General features: G+C 35.3%; 1 protein-coding gene across 1 annotated transcript; it reads left to right on the top strand.

Moving 5' to 3' along the window:
- Positions 1-1006: 1006 nt before the first annotated feature.
- Positions 1007-20803, top strand: PSMC6 (proteasome (prosome, macropain) 26S subunit, ATPase, 6). The gene is made up of 14 exons (XM_004681867.2): positions 1007-1133; positions 2097-2176; positions 2269-2308; positions 2913-2965; positions 5344-5411; positions 5651-5765; positions 7709-7796; positions 9470-9531; positions 9618-9741; positions 10073-10134; positions 12871-12991; positions 13120-13200; positions 16802-16873; positions 19580-20803. The coding sequence occupies exons 1-14, from the start codon at positions 1007-1009 to the stop codon at positions 19696-19698; spliced, it is 1212 nt and encodes a 403-aa protein (XP_004681924.1). The 3' UTR covers positions 19699-20803.
- The last annotated feature ends 155 nt before the right edge of the window (positions 20804-20958 follow it).

Genomic DNA, 20958 nt, shown 5'->3' with positions numbered 1-20958 from the left:
TTGGTCCAAAGCAAGGCCTGAAAGCCCGCCACTAGACTAAAGCACCTTCCAGACAATTCTGGGCGGAAAAGAGCAAAATCAAAATCAATATAGACACTTCCATACTCACCTCCCTACAGGTATCTCACCCACATCTGCCTTAACCAGTCCAGGGTCAGGAAACAAGCACGGTTTCTTCATCACATGCTTGCTGCTCCATGTGTCTTCCTCAGGTCACCTTCTTGGTCTCCATCCAGCTTACTTCTCTTCTCTTCTCTCCTTTTTCTCTGCTCAGCTCCACCCTCATTCTGGGTGGAGCAGGGAACCTGGAACTTCCCCTTTTCCTAGGGACCACCCTGTTACAGAAGTCCCTGAGAGAACTCTTGTTATTCTAATAGCTCATCTGTGTTCTAAGGATAAGCCCTTAGACCTTTTTTTTCAAGATTTATTTATTTATGTATACAGAACTGGGGTATATGTCAGAAGTGTGGGGCCATAAGAGGCTTCACCCACGGGGGAGCAGAACAGGCAGCTCGAGGAAGTACACTGCTGAGGGGAGAAACAGGCTGTCAGGAGAGGTCTGCCACGCCATGTGGGTCACCCCCGGGCCTGGGGATCCAACTCGCACTGAAGCAGCTGCGGCTAGCTTGCAGTGCTGAGTCCTAACCCCTTGCACCACCAGGTAGGGCCCCAGATCTATTTTTAAAGTTTGCCAATTCCTTGTTTCACTTCTAGCTCAGCTTTGACAAAATCTTTTGTGCTGTCAGAACAGTGGAAAAAAACACCAAAGCTTCTCTTTAAGGAAGACAATTTAACAGTGCTTCGCTTTACCCAGTGCGACCACGAGAGGGCGGTATGGCCGGCGGCCCCCTTCACCGCACCACGTAGCGTTTGGGGAACCGAGACGCACCAGTGGGTAAAAATGGAGTAGAGACGGAGCCACCGGAAGGGGCGGGTTCATTCATGAGCCCGCCCTTTCACGGAGACTCTCCTCCCTCGCCCCGCCCCTTCCCCCGCCCGGGCGGCCATGGCCATTCCCGGCATCCCCTATGAACGACGGCTTCTCATCATGGCGGACCCTAGAGATAAGGCGCTACAGGACTATCGCAAAAAGCTTCTGGAACACAAGGAGATTGACGGCCGTCTAAAGGAGTGTGAGTGCACCTTCCTTTACACATAACCGCGTCTGAACCCGCTTCTGTTTCTGACAAAGCGAGAGTTTTGACTGAGCATGCAACTGATTCCGGGGGATGGCAAGGCCTGGGTCCAGGGACAAGGCGCTTTGTCATCCGGCCCAGGGCTTGGAAAGCAGAGACTCTTCGGACATGTAAATGGCCGAGACTGGTTCAGCTGTCCGAACATCTCCAGTTCTCAGAGGCACAAAGGACTAGAACTGGAGTGGAGGGAAGTGGGCCAGGGATATTACCCAGCTTGGGGGTGCAAAGGGGTGCAGTTTTGGTGGAGTGCTAGGACTCAGAGAGGAAGAGATTTGAGTGAAGAAAGCTGAATTAAGATGACACCCCGGGAAGTGGCTTGTTTGTGGAACGGAATGCCGGATGGGGAGCTCAAGAGGGGAGTCCGGCGATCGTAGTAACCTTTTTATGTGTGTCCTCGTGTTTTGCATTGTACTCTATCGGGCACACAAGTTTCCCTTATCTCCTGAGCTAAAGGGATACTTACATTTTTTTCATTATGCACCTTCATTGAAAATCCTGAGTGGTATAATTGAGGAAGATCATAACCTTATCATTCTGAGAACTGCACCTGCTGACCTTTTTAACATAGAAAGTCAACCAGGGAGTAAAAATCCTTGTGAGTAGGTGAAGAGGAGAAGGGTCTCACTCATTTATGGAAAGGATTTATAATCAAAATCCGAAGTGTCAGTTTCAGTACCTGTTAATAATGTAACCTAAAATGTGCTTAAACAAGTGCTGGTTATCACGAAAATAAAAATACTTTCTTCCTAACAGTTTTAAACAAGTCACTTACAAGTGTCATTGTTTCTTTTGTGGCTTGATATAGTGTATACAAATCTGTGTAAAATGAAATTGGCAAGAAAAATGCGACTTAAACTTACTCATATTGTTGTTTAATTTAAAATGTTCAAATTATTTTAGTAAGAGAACAACTAAAAGAACTTACCAAGCAATATGAAAAGTCTGAAAATGATCTGAAGGCCCTACAAAGTGTTGGACAGGTAGGTAATAGAATTTGGGGTGTATGGGGGTGATGGCAGCTACCTTCTTGTTTTAGCTGTTGGCAAAAATTAATGTTTTTGTTCTTTCTTAGATTGTGGGTGAAGTTCTTAAGCAGTTAACTGAAGAAAAATGTAAGTGGATTAGATTGTTAATTTTTTTTTAAAAGATTTATTTATGCATACAAGAACTGGGGTACTGGCTAGAAGTGTGGAGGGTGAGAGGACTCACCAGAGACAGTGTGGGGAAGCAGTACAGACTGAAATACACTGTTGAGGGGAGCAGCAGTAAGGCAGGAGAGGTCTGCATGCTGTAAGGGTAGCTGCCTGGCTAGAGACTGAACTCGCACTGTAGTGTCTGTGGACAGCTTTGCAGTGCTGTGCCCCAACCCCTGGAGCCACCAGGAGCCCTGGATTGTTAATAAAGAAAAAAGAGGTAGAACCACCCCTTCCCAACCACTAACTTTTCATATGCCTGTTGGCCATTTGCATTTCTTCTTTGGAAAAGTGTCTTTTTAGCTCTTCTCCCCATTTTTTGACTGGGGTGTTTACTTTCTTGAGCCAACCACTAACTTTTGAAATGCTTATTATTTTAATGACAATAATGAAGGTAGATGATTTTTTTTTTAATAAAGTTTTCTTTCAGTGGTTACCTTCTTGGAGAACAGAAATGAAACTGAACTTGTCATCGATAAGGATATACTTTTTTACTTTATATTTTTTAATTTTCTTCCTCTAGTCATTGTTAAAGCTACAAATGGACCAAGATATGTTGTGGGTTGTCGTCGACAGGTAAAACTATGTTTGTATAGTGCTTTTTAAGTTACAAAAACAATTTTATGTAAATTATTTAATCCATAAGGTATCAAGGGCAGACATTTTGCCTATATTTCCATGGTGATTTGTTTATAAATAGCTAATTATTAGCAAAGCTTGACACCCTGGTATTCTGTACTTTCTACTATGTTCTTTGCCTTGGTTTGCTCTGTACATTTAGAAATCTAAGAGTTTTAGAACTGGAAAATAGATAATTTTATCTTAATGTATTCTTTAAAAAGGACTGAAAAGTATTAGATCTTGCTAACTACTTGTGTTTTACATTGAACATTCAAAATGTTATTTATATGCTTTATTATACCCTTAGCAGATTTTGAATGAGTTTGTTAACATTAGAATAGGCAAATAGAAATAATTACAACTTTCAGATGTTTTTATAGTTATCAAAAATTTGAACTAACATCTTCAAATCATTCAATAATCTTTGAAGTCAATTTATGTACTATCCTATTGTTTAGAAAATGTCCTTACAATGAATTGTAAGAGCTTTTCCCCCTGTGTTTTCATTACACCAGGATCAGGTTTGAAAACATTGGAATGATGTGACTGTAGAATGGAATTTAACCAATCTAATCTTAGAATTTTGCCTTGCATAGAATGTGGCAACATTTTCTAAATCAAAATATTAGGTGCCTAATCTGATTAAGAATTTTTATATCACCTTCTGGACATATGGATCCCAAAAGTTTGCACTTTTAAGATAATTTCATGATTATTTCTAAGATAATTTATGGTTTGAGGAACACATGGGAGTGTAATATTTGAGAAGCTAGAATGTATGTTCTCTGTAGTTATAAAGATGGAATAGCCTCATATTGATATCTGGTTAGTTCTTTTCCAATTATCTCACATACTGACAGATTTACTTTAATGGAGTACACTAAAAACTAATATTTTGTCTCACTCCCATCACTTTTTGTTTTAAAGAATTAATTTATTTATGCACACAGAACTGGGGTACAGGCCAGAGGTGCGGGGGGTGAGAGGATTTACCAGAGACAGAGTAGGGAGCAGAACAGACAGATGGACAAAGTACACTGCTGAGGGGAGCAGCGGGTGGGTCAGGAGAGGTCTGCCACACCATATAGGTCACCTCCCTGGCCAGGGATTCAACTCATGCTGCAGTAGCTGTGATAGCTTCATAGTGCTGTGCTTTAAAACCCATTATGCCACCAGGGAGAGCCTCCCATCACTTTTTTTTTTTTTTTTTTTAAGATTTATTTATTTATGCACACAGAACTGGGGTACAGGCCAGAGGTGCGGGGGGTGAGAGGATTTACCAGAGACAGAGTAGGGAGCAGAACAGGCAAATTGACAAAGTACACTGCTGAGGGGCGCAGCGGTTGGGTCAGGGGAGGTCTGTTACGTCATGTGGGTAACCTCTGGGTTGGGGATCAAACTCATGCTGAAGTGGCTTTAGCCTCTTAGTGCTGCACTTTAACCTGCTGCGCTACCCACCACTTTTAATTGACACAAAATTCTAAACTTAAAACAGTTTTTGCAAAATTTTATGAAAAGTGTAAAGAAATTTTTATGACCTGAAATTATATTGGCAAGTAGTTTTTGTTTTAACTATTTTTAACTTTATTTTTGAAAAGTAACACCCAAAGTGTCAGGTGAATCTATTAGATTCTAGCCACGTCTACCGAATATGTTATCTTGTTTAAATGTGCCAACAATTTATTTAGCATGCTTCACCCTAACATAGGATATACTTAGCATAGTATCTGTCATGTAGCAAAGGCATAATTGATGGTTGTTGGAGTTTTGTTTGTTAGCATTTTAACAAAAATCTCTTAAGCAGATATAATAGTGCATTTCCTCCTTATAGTCTATGATCAAGTAACACATTCTTTCCAAAGGTTTAGTTTTAAAAATAAATCTAATGGACATACTTTAAAATGCTATACTTCCTTTTCCCCAGAATATTCACTAGTGGATTTCTGTGTAAATATTTTGATACCATTTGCCAGTGTCCCTGTACTACAATGTCTGAATCAAAACAGTGAGCAAAAAACTATGTTAAATAGTAAGTCTGAAAATTTCCTTCATCAAATACAAGACCACTGCCTCTTTGAACTTTGTGTATTGTGAGTTTACTTTTCACACTGAAATTACAAAAAAAAAGGAGTTCTTTTATGGGGCAGATGGAAATAATTTTGAATTACTACTTTTATAAGCCCTTCTCTTGATGTGGTGTTTATAGCCTAGTGTCAAGTATGTCCTGTCTTGAAGAGTTAAAATGATTAATTGGCTTCTAAATATTAACCCTTGTTAAAGTGTTATTTCCCTTTTCAAGTATTTATGTGATGCCTTTTGTTTTAAAAAATCAGCTTGACAAAAGTAAGCTGAAGCCAGGAACAAGAGTTGCTTTGGATATGACTACACTAACTATCATGAGGTAGGTACCTTACTCTATTTCTTTAACTTTTTATTTTCACAGAGGGGAGATTCTATCCAAAATATGTTTCTTGAAAGCACTGGATAGTTTGTTGTTCTTTTACTAATTTCAAATTAACTTAAACAAATTTTTAATAAGCTCATATACAGGTTCTTGCATGTACAAGTCTTTTATATTCTATCTGTAGGCTGAGAGAAAATTTAACTTTTAAAAGAAATATCTCTACCTTATCATTACAGATATTTGCCAAGAGAGGTGGATCCACTAGTTTATAACATGTCTCATGAGGACCCAGGGAATGTTTCTTATTCTGAGATTGGGGGGCTGTCAGAACAGATTCGAGAATTAAGAGAGGTTGGTAATGTATGCTTTTTTCTTGAACTTATTAATAAATACTGCTGGTTTTGAGATGCCTAGAGGGAGAAAGAGTTTGAAACATTACTCCAAAGAGTAGTTGCTGAAAATTTTATTTTTAATGTTCTTGGTAAGAGGAAAATAATACTGCCTTTCTAGCTATGGAACTTATAGATGTTTATTAATTTTGAGACAATTTGATGCTAGAAAAATTCTTCTCTTTTTGCACCAAAGAATAACTGATACAATGCCATGTGTGTTTTTGATTATCATAGTAGGTTACCTGCCTTAGAACATATGTGGATAACATGTGTAATGTTTTTCCCATAATCCCACTAATATTAACCTCTTACCCTTAAAGTGGATATAGCTGTTTCCTGGTATTTAAGGAAAATAATGGCTTTCAGAATGGCTTAAATCTGGATTGTCTTGTTTCATGGCACAGATGGCTTCTTAGCAATTTAAACAAAATACATTATCCTATTAATTTTGTCCTAACTTAAAATGGAAATATTTCGGAATGAATGAGGGTAGTCAAAATGACCTATTTTATTTAAGATCTCAGCCAGTAGTTCTCAGACTGTAGCACATTAATTTTTTCTAATAGTTTATTTTTACATCATTTTGTGCATTTTTCCATCTCAGTTGCAATCCTTTGGGGAACTCTTATTAAAAAATACAGATTTCTAAGTACTGTTCATAGAGTTTTGATGCACTAGATTGGGGATAGGACACAGGAATTAGCATTTAAACAAGTATTAATAATCACAAGAGGTGATTATGAAACCATACTTGTGATCCATACAGGTGATCATGCTTGAAGAAGCATTGTCCAAAACATACATAAAAGCCTATTCTCATTTTTGTAGTTAATGAAAGGGTAATGGGGAAGAACAGGTACTTCATGGAACTGTGAAAACTTTTCTTTTATAGTGCTTTGTTGCATCAGCCATAAGAGCAGAAGAAATAGCTACTCCCTATCCCCCCAATATGCAGTACCTTTTCCATCTGAAAACACTGAGAATACTTACTTATACTCTTTGGATATGTTTTAATCACTCTTTATAGGCACAGCTATTTCACACAGGCTTATCTCTAGTTAATAGTACTATAAATAGAGTTTTAAATTGCACAAATTCTTAAAATTTAGTCTGCAGTTTTCTTGAGATCATACTTCTAAGAGGACAGTGTGTCTTACAATCTTTGTAAGACATGGGGAGTAGAACATTTGCTTCTCTAAAGCTTGCTACAGCAACCATACCAATGTATGAAAATTTTATATGTATTTCCTCTTGACTGCAATTATAACTCACCAAATTTCCTCATTTTACAATTATTTTGTATTGTATTCTAAAGCAAAATAGTTAGAGATCTTATACCTGTATGATTCGAACATGTTTTGACATGTGTAACCATCTCTCCAAGAGTATGATTTTTAAAACTATTGACACACATTTAAATTTTTTTTTTAAGATTTATTTTACTTGTACATACAGGACTGGGGTACAGGCCAGAGGCTCAGGGGCGGTGAGAGGCTTCACCAGAGACAGATTGGGAGCAGAACAGGCAGATCGACAAAGTATACTGCTGAGGGGAGCAGCGGGGGGGGGGTCAGGAGAGGTCTGCCACACCATGTGGTCACCTCCGGAGCAGGCGGGAATTGAACTCATGCACAGGAGGCTTTAGCTTCTCAGTGCAGTGCTTTAACCCACTGTGCCACCAGGGAGGGCCCTAAATTCATTTTTAAAAAATTATTAAAAATTTTTTAGAGCTGAGAGCTTTAATCTAGCTGAAGAAATACCTTTTTTATAAGTGGCTTTACATAGCATAAAAATCAAAACTTACGAATTATAATGTGTAAACTTGTATTAATATTTTACTTGAAATTTGAAATTACATGGAAATCTTTACTGACTTTTAGAAACATGCAACTTCTTTTGTAGGTGATAGAATTACCACTTACAAACCCAGAACTCTTCCAGCGTGTAGGAATAATACCTCCCAAAGGCTGTTTGTTATATGGACCACCAGGTGGGTATTAAATTATTTCTGCTGTACTAATAATGAAGTAAGAGGAAAATAGAAGATGGAGACTTAATGTGGGAGATTCCAACCTATACTCTGTTTAAAGAAGTTATTGGAGATACATGTCTACTATTTCTTCAGGCATGCTTAATCCTCCTGTGTCTCATTCTGTATGTATATTAACAGATGTGATTTTTGTTCAGTGGTTCTCAAACTATGGTTATAGTTGTTCTTGAGAAACTTCTGGGAAGTCTGCAAATTAAAACTTACATACATAATACTAAGGTGTTAGTTTCCTTTTTCACTCTTAAAATCTATGCTGATGGTGCTTAAGCAATGTAGGTAAAGCTGGTCATGCCTTTGCATGAATCCGTTTAGTCACTAGCATGAAGTGATGCTAATATTTGCTTTCTTAACCATTCCCACTTGCAGTATTTGAAAATAAATGCCAGTTTCACTTTAAAATATTCTCAGTGAATCTATCAAAATTATTAAATGTATTAAATCTTGATTCTTAAATAATGTCTTCTTCTGTTTAAAGTGCTTCTGTTGCACAGTGAGTAAGATAGTTATCTTTAGGAAAACACTTGTGCAGTTATTTTAGTTGTTAGCGAAGCCAGCTCCTCTTGGTGGAATATCATGTTTTATTTCAAAGTCTGGTTTACAGGATATCTATGCTTATCAAACTTACTGGTTATCTGGCACATTTTTTAAAGTATGAGTAAAGTTAATTTGTCGTGTTACAGCATCTGTACCTATTGTATAATTTGAATTTTCAAGTGAAAATTAGAATTTTTGAAAATTTTCATCTATCACTTGAGCTTGCCAGTTTTCTAATGTTAATTTTTAAAAAGACTTTTCTAATGAAATTGGTGACACTAGATTTTTTTGTAGTACTAAGTAATGAAAAACATCTGGAAGGTTGGTATAACTCACTGAACCAATTATTTCCAAATAGATGCTGCAATATATCATACATCATAAAAGATACACATTCAGTGTATAGGATGGGTTAATGGGCTTTAATGTAACAGATATTTTCATTGAAGTCTATTTGTAAGTGGGTTTGATATATAAAGTTATAAATTCATTTTGCTAAAATAGAATTTCAAGGGATATTTTAAATAAAATTTAAAATTTTAATACTGGGAATAAATGTGCATGGAATTTTTTTTAACTACTATTTATTTGCTTACTTTTTTCCCCTTTTTCTTTTTTAAGATTTATTTATTTATGCATACAGACTTGGGGTACAGGCTAGAGATGCAGAAGGTGAAAGGATTCACCAGAGACAGAGTGGGGAGAACAGGGAGATGTACTAAAATACACTGCTGAGGGAACAGTGGGCAGGTCAGGAGAGGTCTGCCACACCATGTGGGTCACCTCCCTGGTTGGGGATCAAACTCATGCTTCAGTGGCCGCAATAGTTTCATAATGTTGTGCTTTAACCAGTTGTGCCACCAGGGGTGGCCAGTTTTTTTTCTTTTATATAAAGTTTGACTTAAGTTTTCATTGTACACATATAATTTGACATCTCTATACAGCTTTGGAATTTAAATGGAATTTCTATTTAAGATTTAGCTTCCACTTTGTGAAATTGGCTAACCAAAGAATTACATTCTCAAAAGGCTGTCAAATATTTGTTTTACTTTCCATCTAATTAGGATTTTCATTCTTAGGCACAGGAAAAACACTATTGGCACGAGCTGTGGCTAGCCAGCTGGACTGCAATTTCTTAAAGGTAAAAGAAAGATTGTTTAAGTAGTTACTGAAATAAAATTTTATTTGAAATTGTCTTATGTTTAAATGTGTTTTTCCTTTAATCAGGTTGTATCTAGTTCTATTGTAGACAAGTATATTGGTGAAAGTGCTCGTTTGATCAGAGAAATGTTTAATTATGCCAGAGACCATCAGCCGTGTATCATTTTTATGGATGAGATAGATGCAATTGGTAAGAAAAACACCTTTTAAAATTTCTTTTAAACTTTTGTGGCAAGTGTTAAGAAATTTTTAAAAAATGTTAAACTTTCCCCTCTCACTTTGCCTTCATTTGCATTGGATGTTACTTTAAAATATTCTTAAGAAAGCTTAACTTTTTAATAAATAATATTTCACATTGACAGAATGAGAAATGCTATGTTAAATTCTGTTCTAACTTTGTTGATATAATTCTGTGAATTAATTTTCATTTAACTGTTTTTGGTTTCAGACACTATCATGTTTTGTTTTGCTAAATGATGCCATAGAGGAAAAAAGTAATGCATGTGAGTTTATTATTTTAGGTGGTCGTCGGTTTTCTGAGGGTACTTCAGCTGATAGAGAAATTCAGAGAACTTTAATGGAGGTAATATATGATTGAATGGGATTTATAAGTAAATCAGTGTTTATTAAATGAAGAACTGAACATAGAATATTTGAAGGTCAAAATATGTACAATTTAAATGAAGAATAACTTGTGTATAAAACTTCTGCTGGTATTGCCAGTATGTGCCAGAAATGTGTTTTCTTTCTCTAGCAAAAAAATGACTACTAGAAAATAATAGTATCTACAGAATTCCATTTGATATACAACTTTACTATTTTATGAACAGATCAGTTATTCATGTATTTAAATTGCACTTCATATATTGTGTACATGATCTTGCCCTAGTTTTATTAAGGTATTTTATGAGTAATGGACATATTAAGACTGGTAGCAATAAATGAGTTACAATTATGTGTGCGGCCTCTCTAAATGTGTCTTGACACTTTCTTCTATTGTTGAGAATGAGAGGAGTAAAATTTTTTTAATAATAAGTGTTAAGATACTTAAGAATGAGTGAATGAAGATAATTAAGAATGAATGATGGGATATTAGGATGTATGTATTAGGGACACTAAGGTGGCGCCACGGGTTAAGACTCAGCACTGTGAAGCTATCTGCAGCCGCTGCGGCACCCAAGTTCGATTCCTGGCCAAGGAGGAACAGGAATGTTCTGCTACATGGTGCAGCAGAACTCTCCTGTCTCACCTGCTGCTCCCCTTTGCAGTGTCTTTCAATAGATTTGCCTGCTCTGTTCCCCACCCTGTCTCTGGTGAATTCTCTCACAAGAACTGTGTCCCAGTTCTTGTATGCATAAATAATTAAATAATTAAACCTTTTTAAAGGAAAAAAAGTATGTATAACCTTTCCCACATACATTCCTTTTACTCACTGCAATTTCTATAGCACTGATAGAGAATCCCAAATATTTTCACACTTAAGTAAGTCGAAACTATTACAGGTAATGCTGTATCAAATTTTCTCAATTGGAATAATGGTAACATTTAAAAATTGCTTTTCATAAATTACACTGATCTGCTCAGAAGATATACAGTATCCTTAAATTAGCTATGCAATTTCATAGAAACTTTAAATTGAGGTATTTTAAAATGATTGCAAATGTTAATTTTATTCTTCTAGCATATTTTGGGAAAAATATAATTTGTCAGATAACTATATTTAAATAACTGTTGAAGAGAGTTAGGTTTTTCAGCACTTAACTCAGAATAGAAAACATGGGGACATATTCTTAGCACCCCAGTATTTCTATGTATAATATTTTTGAAAAGATACTTTATACAGTTAACTATTAACTTTGCTAAAAAAAAATTTTGTGTCTGTTTATCTTACTGTCATATCATTAAGTTTTCCTTATACATTAGATTTTGTTAGTATTTATTAATTATTATTATTTTTTAAAGATGTATTTATTCATACAGAACTGGTGTACAAGCCAGAGATGTGGAGGGTGGGAGGATTCACCAGAGACAGTGCGGGGAGCAGAACAGGTAGATCGACGAAGTACACTGCTGAGGGGAGCAGCAGGCGGGTCAGGAGAGGTCTGCCACGCCATGTGGTCACCTCCGGGATCGAACTCATGTGAAAGTGGCTTTAGCTTCTTAGTGCTGTACTTTAACCCACTGCGCCACCAGGGAGGACCAGTATTTATTTTTTAAGTAACACATTGGTTTACAACACTGTATATGATTTAGGAATATAGGTTCACGTACTTGTTCAGTTGTATGTTACACCACACCTACCACTAAAGCACCTATAATCCTCCACCATAAACCATTGGGCCTACTATCTCCATACTCCCCACCCTCCCAACCTTTCTCTTCTGGTAGCTTCAATTCTGCATTCGTATTTCTAGGTCTTGTTTTGGTTTAATTTTGTCTGTTCTTTTGTTTCTTTGTATTCCACATGGCTGTGAAATAATGTCATATTTGTCTTTCTCCTTCTGACATTTCACTTAGTATAAGCCATTCCAGTTCCATCTATATTGTCACAAATTGGCAAGATTTTAGCTCTTTTATTAGCTTTTATTGAATTAAATGTAATTTTGTGTGTGAGTTTATATATATATATATATGTGTGTGTGTGTGTATATATATATATATAGCACTTTGTCTGTCCTTTGGCATATACACTATTTCCATAGCTTGGCTACTGTAAATAGTGCTACAGTAAATATGGGAGTGTTGTATGTCATTCAAACTAGTGTTTTTGCATTCTTTGGATAAATACCAAGGGTTGGAATGACTAAATCGTGTGATATATCTATTTTTAATATTTTGAAGAACCTCCATATTTTCTATAGGGACAGGACCAGTCTACATCCCTATCATCAGCGTACAAGGTTTCCTTTTTTTCTAAACACTGGCCAGTATTTGTTGTTCATGTATTTTTTAGCATGAGCCATACTCATGGCTATGAGGTAGTATCTCATTGTGGTTTTGATTTGCATTTCCTTGATGATAAGTAATGTCAAACATTTTATGTGCTTATTGGCCATCTGTATGTCTTCTTTACTAGTCTTTATTTTTGAAAGTAGCTGCATGAAAAGCATTTGATCATTGGAAACCAGATTACATAATTTAGTTTCATAATTCGATACTTTGAGGATGGAAACTATATCTTACTAAAAGAGAGGAAAATATAATTCCATGATCATTCTGAACATCACAAATCTATAAGAAATTTATAATGTTAGACATGTAAAAACAGACTGTCTGAATGATTGGGGTATTTTGTAAAATCTATTATTTTTATTTACAGTTACTGAATCAAATGGATGGATTTGATACTCTGCACAGAGTTAAAATGATCATGGCTACAAACAGACCAGATACACTGGATCCTGCTTTGCTCCGTCCAGGAAGATTAGATAGAAAAATACGTGAGTTAAAGTTCTTTAGCTGCTGTACATTTCCCTCCCAATGCCTTTCCTCACTCTTCACTTTATTTTATAAACAAATGCCTTGCTGCCAAAGGAGAAAAAAAATTCTTGCAATTTATTTTTTGCAGATATTGACTTACCAAATGAACAAGCAAGATTAGATATACTGAAGATCCATGCGGGTCCTATTACAAAGCATGGTGAAATAGGTATGGAAATAACCTATTTTTTATATGTTTGTATTTGGTAGATAATGTATAGTCTGATAGTCTATGAAATCTAGTTTTAAATTCAGTAGACAGCATTTTTTGAGCACATACTAGATGCTAGGCATTGTTCTAAGTACTGGGGGTATAACAATGAACAAAACAGATAAGTTCCTGTCTTTATAGAACTTATATTTTTGCCAAGAAAACCAGAGTAAACAGTGTGTATCATATATTAGATGGTGGTAACTGCTATGGATAAAAATAAAGCAAGGAAAGAATGCATAGGAGCATGTATGAATATATACTTTTTTAAGTGGTGATGGGGAAGAGGAGCACCTTGAAGGCCTTACCCAAAAGATGATTTCTAAGGTGAGGCACATAGATATGGATATTTAGGAGAAGATTAGACAGAGAAAGCAGCAAGTAAGGCTTTGAAATACAGCCAAGCATAGAACTCTGGAGGAGCAGCAAAGACATCAAGGTACAGTAGTGGCAAGTGAGTTCATAGAAGCAATGAGGATGATACAGAATAGCGCCTTAATGAGGACATCATGCATGCAGGGACTTTGGCTTTTATTTTCAATGATAGAGATGCCACTGGAGGGTTATTATTATTGAAAAGATAAGATCTTTTTATTATTTTGAAATTTTTTACAATCTATTTTAGGACTACATAGAAGTAGAGATTAGAATATAATGCACTTCTCACTCCAGACTTGTCGCCCAGCTTTAGTAATTAACTCTTAGCTAGTCTTGGTTTGTCTATATATAATCTCCCACCTCTTACCTTTCCTCTGCATTTTTATAAAGCAAATCACAGACATCACATCATTGCATGTGTATATTTTTCAAAATCTATTTTAGTAAGGTCTTTCTGGCTATCTGTAGAGAGAGGAGGTTAGAAGCAGGAGGATTAGTTAGGAGTTTTCAGTAATCGAGCAAAAAGATAATGGTGGCTTGATCTAAGGTGGCAGCAGAGTGTTTTAGATACATTTTCAAAATAGAAGTGACAGGACTTGCTGTTGTGTTGAATGAGGGGATAAGAGCTAAAGAGAAGATTCAAGGACAGATTTTTGTGTCCATTGAAGTGGAAAAGAAGATGAGAGTTGCCAATAGTTAAAGTGGGGGAAACTATAAAGATTAGGTTGTTGTTTTTTTACTATGTTAAGGACTTTATTTTATAAAGATGTTTTTAAATGTATTTATTTTTTGTGTAAAAGAGCTAGGTCATAGGCAGAGATGTATGAGGTGGCAGGGGGTGGGGTGGTGAGAGGATTCACCAGAGACAGAGTGGGAAGAGCAGGTGGATTTTACTGAAGTACACTGCTAAGGGGAGCAGCAGGTAAGACAGGGGAGGTCTGCTGTGCCATATGTGGGATAGCTCCCTGGCTGGGAATTGAACTCACGCTGTTTCCGTGGGCCCATCACCATGATAGCGCTGAGACTTAACCCCTAGGCCACCATTGGAGACCCCTGCAAAGATTAGGATTTTTAGTGATAATAAGGAATTTGAGTCTGAATATACTAAATTTGAGCTACCATTTAGATAGCCACATAAAGGTATTGATTAGTAATCTGTATATGTTAATAGTTATTTGCTGGAGGTACCGTAAATGTGAATAATGTGAGCATAACAGTGGTTTTTGAGGTCCTGAAATGAGGTGAGATTGGAAGTGAATATGGATAGAAAAGAAGCCAAAAGCTGAGCTGTGGTAATTCTCACAGTAAGAAATTTTGATGAAAAACCATCAGCGGGGCCCTCCCTGGTGGCGCGGCAGGTTGGAGTGCTGCACTGGGAAGCTAAGCCAAGGCATGGCTGCTTCAGTGGGAGTTTGACCCCCGCCCCAGGGGTGATTCACATTGTGCAGCAGACCTCTCCTGTCTTGCCCGCTGCTCCCTCAGCAGGGTACTTTGTGGATCTTCCTGTTCTGTTCCCCACTCTGTTTCTGGTGAATGCTTTTGCTGCCCTTGCACCTCTGGCCTATACCCCATTTCTGTATGTAAAATAAGTAAAATGTAAAAAAAGGAAAAACCATCAAAGGAGGCTGGGGGTATTCTGAACGATACATAAAGAAATTGTTTTATAAGACAGGAGAATACTTGTCAAATACCCACAATGTGTTTGTTGAGAAGAGTTCTGAGAATGGAACTTTGGATTTACTGTGTAGAGGTCATGGGAAATCGTATCAAAAATAATTTCTTTGGAGTGGGCTTTAATAGATGGGAAGAGAGGCATTAAGTTTAGACATTTCTTTCAAGGAACAGAAGGGAGCAGAGGAGAAATGGAGTTATAGCAGAGATGGAGATGAGAAATTTGGGAAAGCTTTGTTTAAGATGGAAGAACTTACAACACTGTTGATGCTGATAAGAGAGAAAGAAATTAATAATGCACTTTATTTGAGAAGGGTCTTTTCATTAATAGGGAAGGCAGAATACAGGTATTGATAACTTTCTTAAAGCACAAAATTGTAAGATTTTTCTTATGAATGCTTTTATTTTTCAGTGAAACAGGAAGCAATTCAGACTAAAATGAGAAAGTATGGTTATAGATTGGAGGACATAACTGATAAAATATTTATCTATAGAAGTGTAATACTGGATTAGAGGCCAACAAATCATGGCTATAGGGCAAATTCTGTGTACCTTTTGACTCCAATCCATTTATATATGTCTGCTTTTCCAGTACAGTGGCACAAAGGTGTAGTTTTGACATAGACTACATGACCTGCAAAGCCTAATAGACTTAGGTGTAGGCCAATACAGAGAGTTTTTAAAAATCTTTACAAAGTTAGTGGTCTAAAGTATTTGCAAATAGTTGACTGTTGTCCCTTACTAATTTTCTCATTGCTCATTTTAAAAGAGTTGAGCAGAAAAGACTGAGCTAAACTGGAAATGTCAGTTTAAAGATTTCTTCCAATACAAGAGTTCTTGCAAGATGTCAGTACTTTGCTAACCTTGGGGATCTCTGCTTTCAGGATGACTTGTGCATCTTGAACCTAAATGAAGACTACTACTTCTGTTAAATATTAAGTTCTTAATTGCTACCCAGACTAGCAGCTTTTCTTTTCAAGTCTGCAATGTGGCCAGAAAGCTCTCTTTGTTTTTACCTTTACTATAGATTTGATAACTCACCACTCAGAACTTGCATAGAAAGCAGAAAAGCTAGCCAATGATTGCTCTAGCATTTAAAAATCCTATATGATAAATTTTTTTCTGGTGACATTTTTAGTAGATTTTATATTTGGCTTATGTAAAGTCTGTCATTGTTATAATTGGTTTTGGTTTATTCAAATTGAAGATTTATTTACAGTTTGTATAAGTATATAACTACTGAAAACTGAAGTTCTCAAGTGTAATTGTTTCACTACATAGAAACAGATTAAGATAATTTCAGATTTTGGTATTTTCTGGTTTTAAAGATTCAGAGGTATCTATTTCTATGTCTACTTAACAGAAGTATGATGTTGGTTGTCAATATTGTAGAATTCTGATTAAATGAAAAGCAGACTCATTGATTTAAATTTTCTATGTGTGTATAAATGAAAAGAAAAGGCCTTTTTTTCCCCACTAACTTTCAGGTTTCCTCCTCTTTCCCCAACAGATTATGAAGCAATTGTGAAGCTTTCAGATGGCTTTAATGGAGCTGACCTGAGAAATGTTTGTACTGAAGCAGGTAAGGGTTTAAAGTGCAGTTTTTGATATTGGTCTTAATTTGTTTAACTTGCTAAAAACATTTAAGTTTGTCGAAAGCAGAGTCTATGCTCTTTAAGGATTTTGAGCTTGTTGGGGTTTTTTTGTTTTTTTGGTTTTTTTTTGGAGGGGGGAATAATTCTAAGAATGAACAGAGCAAGTAACATGGAAAGAGGGAAAGGTTGCCCCTTTGGAACCATCCCTACCCTTTATGGGAGACAAAAATGAGACCTCAGAGAAACATACCAGGTGCCATCCAGGATTACCTGTTTGAAAAATAGAAGACTGGAGTATTTATTTACCAGTTCTTTTGTCCCCCTTCATTGGATGATATTTGCCTTTGGCAATTATCTTTGTATCTCTGGATGCCTTACAGCACACCATAACATATGAGTGCAAAATTGATGTTTTCAGATACTACTGTCAGACAAAAGCTTTGAAAGACTGATTTGTGAAGTTTGTGATCATACAACTCATGTTAAATGCAGTAACTTTTTTTAATGCAGTTAATTTTTTAAAAAGTTAAATGTTATTGATTTGCCAGTTGTTCACACAACCATAATTTGTGGAGTACATCATCACACCTCAACATGTAGTAATTAAATATAAATTTCACTGTGGATTGTGTGACCCAACTTTTACTTCTGGTACCAACTGACTCCATGGAGAATTGCTTATAGTCTTCGTCCTTCATACTAAATCTTTAAATTGAAAGAAATTTAGACAGGTTTTTTAGTGACTTTCATAGGTTATAATGAACTGTTTTCTGTAATATTATGGTGTGTGATTTCCTCATGTTTTCATATCTTTCATATCATCTTCAATTTATTTTAACTTAGAGATTTAACTGTGTTTAAAGAGACTTTAAACATGGCTTGTCTGTCGAAGTACCTACATGGGCAGCTTAGTATCTGATTAAAGATACTCATGCTTTCTAGAAATGGTTAGTACAAAGCATAGTAAGTCGTGCTCACAAAGTCTTATTAATAGAATATGAAGAGGTAAACTTTCATATGATTGGAATTACCTAACGGAAGTTAATGACATTTTCTTTCCAAAATCTACATTGGATCAGATTTTTATCAGAAGATAACTTTTGTGGCATTGGAATCTAAGCAAAAGCAGAATCATAATGTTTAAGGCTGGCATCATCAAATTATGATTCTTTGTTTTCCATATTAAAAATATTGACTTATCTATTTCCCATAAACAGCTGTAACTTTGTGGATTAGACTAGTGGTTGTTTTTTTAACATATGGGGACATTGTGAAATTCCTTGGTTTTCTTTTTTCACATCTTCCTAGAAGTTAAAATACATATGATTCTTTATGATTAATATTTTGAGATTACTCATTTTGGATTAGAGTGTTATCTCTTGCAGTGTACAATGATTTGAAAGCAGTCAAGTGAGCAGTGTTTGGGATTATAAATTAACCTAATGTAGTTGTGGCTTCTAAACAAGTTTGAAAACTTCACTATTAAAAATTAGTCATGTTCATTCACCTGACAATATGAGGACAACATAGAAAGACTATTTCAAGACGCCTCATTGATAAATCTTGAAAGGGAAGATCGACTCTTGATGTCTTATGTTACAACCCATTGTCTGTAAAGAGTCAATATAAGAATATCTTCAGTGGAAATACTAGCTGGATTCATTGAACTAGTAGTGATATTTTATCCGCTTTAGCTTGTTATGAAATTAGGCTTCTCTGAAAATTTGGGGCCCATACCCTTGGCACAACTAATGTTAAAAGAGAACACATACATACAAATAAAATACCTTATACCCCTTTGTCAAGTAGAATTGGCCAAAAAACTGAAGGAAAAATTGAGTTATACTTAATATGAAAGTCATATTATATATCAACTTGTACATAAATAAGATAAATTTTAAGACATGAATAAAATATATTGCAGAATGATTTTTGTTGAAGCCCACTGTTGGTTTTCTCTAATTTCTTGTTTTGAAGCTTTTGATTATAATGAAAATGACTGTCAAAATTATTAGTGATATTTTGTGTTTTTCCAAACTATGCATGTGCTTTTTCTTCCAAGGAATTGCTGCATATAGAGTTAAGAAACTGCTTCTCAAAATGTGTATGTTTTGTTGATGTTTGGATTTTGGGTTTTTCAAGATTCCATTAGATACAGGGACTATGAGCTGAATTTTAAATATTCATGTGATTGTCTCATTTTTAAACTTTTGATTTGGAAAACAATTCTCACCTTATATGGAAATGAAGTGATAGCGGGTTTAAACAAATGAGAATTACTGAATCAGGGCAAGTAAGTTGAGGCTACTTTACATATGCTCCATAAAATTTAGTTTTCTTTATCTTTTTTATTGATGTGTAACAGGCATATCGCATTAGTTTCAGCTATACAACAAAACTAACTTGATATTTGTATAGATTATAGAATTATAATATCCATCACCACACATTCTAGCAAAATTTTTTCTTCTCATGTGAAATCTCAAAAGCTTTCAAATACACAATACAGAATTAATACATTGCTATATTAACTGTGCCATACTGTATATTATGTTACTTTTGCTTATTTTATAACTGAAAGTTCATACCTTTTAACCACCTTCACCCATTTCACCAACCCACCCCCTTGGTTTTTTAAAAATAAACACAAATATTTCACATATATGGCAGTCATGTTCTTTTATTCTCCACAGGTATGTTTGCAATTCGTGCTGATCATGATTTTGTAGTACAGGAAGACTTCATGAAAGCAGTCAGAAAAGTGGCTGATTCTAAGAAGCTAGAATCTAAATTGGACTACAAGCCTGTGTAATTATTTTACCAGAAGGTTTTTGATAGCTGCATGACAAAAACTGGCTTAATGTAAAAATAAAGTTAAGGAAAATAATGTATGTATTGGCAATGATCTCATTCACAGAATAAAAATATGTATTGGTAACATTTTAAAAACTAGTATTTCAGTAATTCTACTTTTAGATTGGTACAGAAGAAATTTGTATGTTTGTTAATGCTGCTTTTACTATAGCAGAAGTTATAAGAGTATGTTGAAGCTTTTCATATTTGCTGTGTGAGCATTTTGTAAAACACTGAACATGGTCTGAGATAGTAGTAAAAGACAGCATTTCTTATCATTTATTTTATATCACTTGTTTTCCTCATGCTAAAAAGTTGAATAAAAGCTGTTTAATTCAGTTTTCCTACATATATTCTTGTTTTTTATAAAAAAATTTTACTATATGGCCTTTTAGGTTCTTTATTAAGTAAATTACTTAACTAAGATGAAGTTGTGTTTGCATCATAGGCTTTTGAATTTAATTTTAAAACAGTACCCATACTCAGTGTTCATAAAGCATCTTATTACATATATCTATAAAACATGGATGTTTGTATGTCTATATATATAAAACTCCCTCCAGAGTGAGTCTTACTCTCTACCTACTGTGATTGGGCTGTGTGATAGTTAATTAAAATAATTTGTGCACATCCATAGCCTTAAGATTTAAGATTATGATTAAAAGTAATATTTGGTAATAAGTATGACTTTTGTTTTCTTAATTTGTGGGAGATGATTATTTCCTTTTGAGAATATTCAGATCTTGATACTCTTCCCAGAAAATTCATGCTCATACAAAGGTTTTGTATGTAGTAAAACTAAAACCTAAGGAAATATTTTATTTCATGCTCACCCATGGACTGTATTGGGTATTTATGGATATCAAGCAATGAATGTCTGACATAGGAGATACTAAGGTCAGAAGTGTTCAAGGGTGAATTACCTATACACAATTTTTTCTCTTATGAATTGTAATTAAAGCTTTAGAGAGAGTTTTAAGACATTACAGTAGGAAATTATTGGACATCAATTGAGATTTTTATCATTAAAGGTGCTATTAAAGAGCTTCATCATAAACCTTAAAGAATGAACAGTGTATTTATTACCTGAGTTATTATAGAATTATTTTTCAGAATCAATACATTATAGACTATTGTTTCTTTTTATGAGCAGTTTGTAGTGGTAGTGAAAACAGACTACTCATGCTTATACTAAAGTTATTAAACGATTCTATTCATG

Source organism: Condylura cristata, unplaced genomic scaffold, assembly GCF_000260355.1.
Source record: "Condylura cristata isolate star-nosed mole 26May11 unplaced genomic scaffold, ConCri1.0 scaffold00013, whole genome shotgun sequence".
NCBI classification, from domain to species: domain Eukaryota; kingdom Metazoa; phylum Chordata; class Mammalia; order Eulipotyphla; family Talpidae; genus Condylura; species Condylura cristata.
Note: the sequence above shows the minus strand (reverse complement) of the source record. Positions and strands in the feature narration are given on the sequence as shown.

Excerpts from the sequence above, each read along its gene's own strand:
- PSMC6 (XM_004681867.2), top strand. The coding sequence starts at position 1,007 with ATGGCCATTCCCGGCATCCCCTATGAACGACGGCTTCTCATCATGGCG. Across the intron at positions 5,412-5,650 it reads ACTACACTAACTATCATGAG|ATATTTGCCAAGAGAGGTGG; the intron begins GTAGGTACCTTA and ends TTATCATTACAG. Across the intron at positions 9,532-9,617 it reads TGGACTGCAATTTCTTAAAG|GTTGTATCTAGTTCTATTGT; the intron begins GTAAAAGAAAGA and ends TCCTTTAATCAG.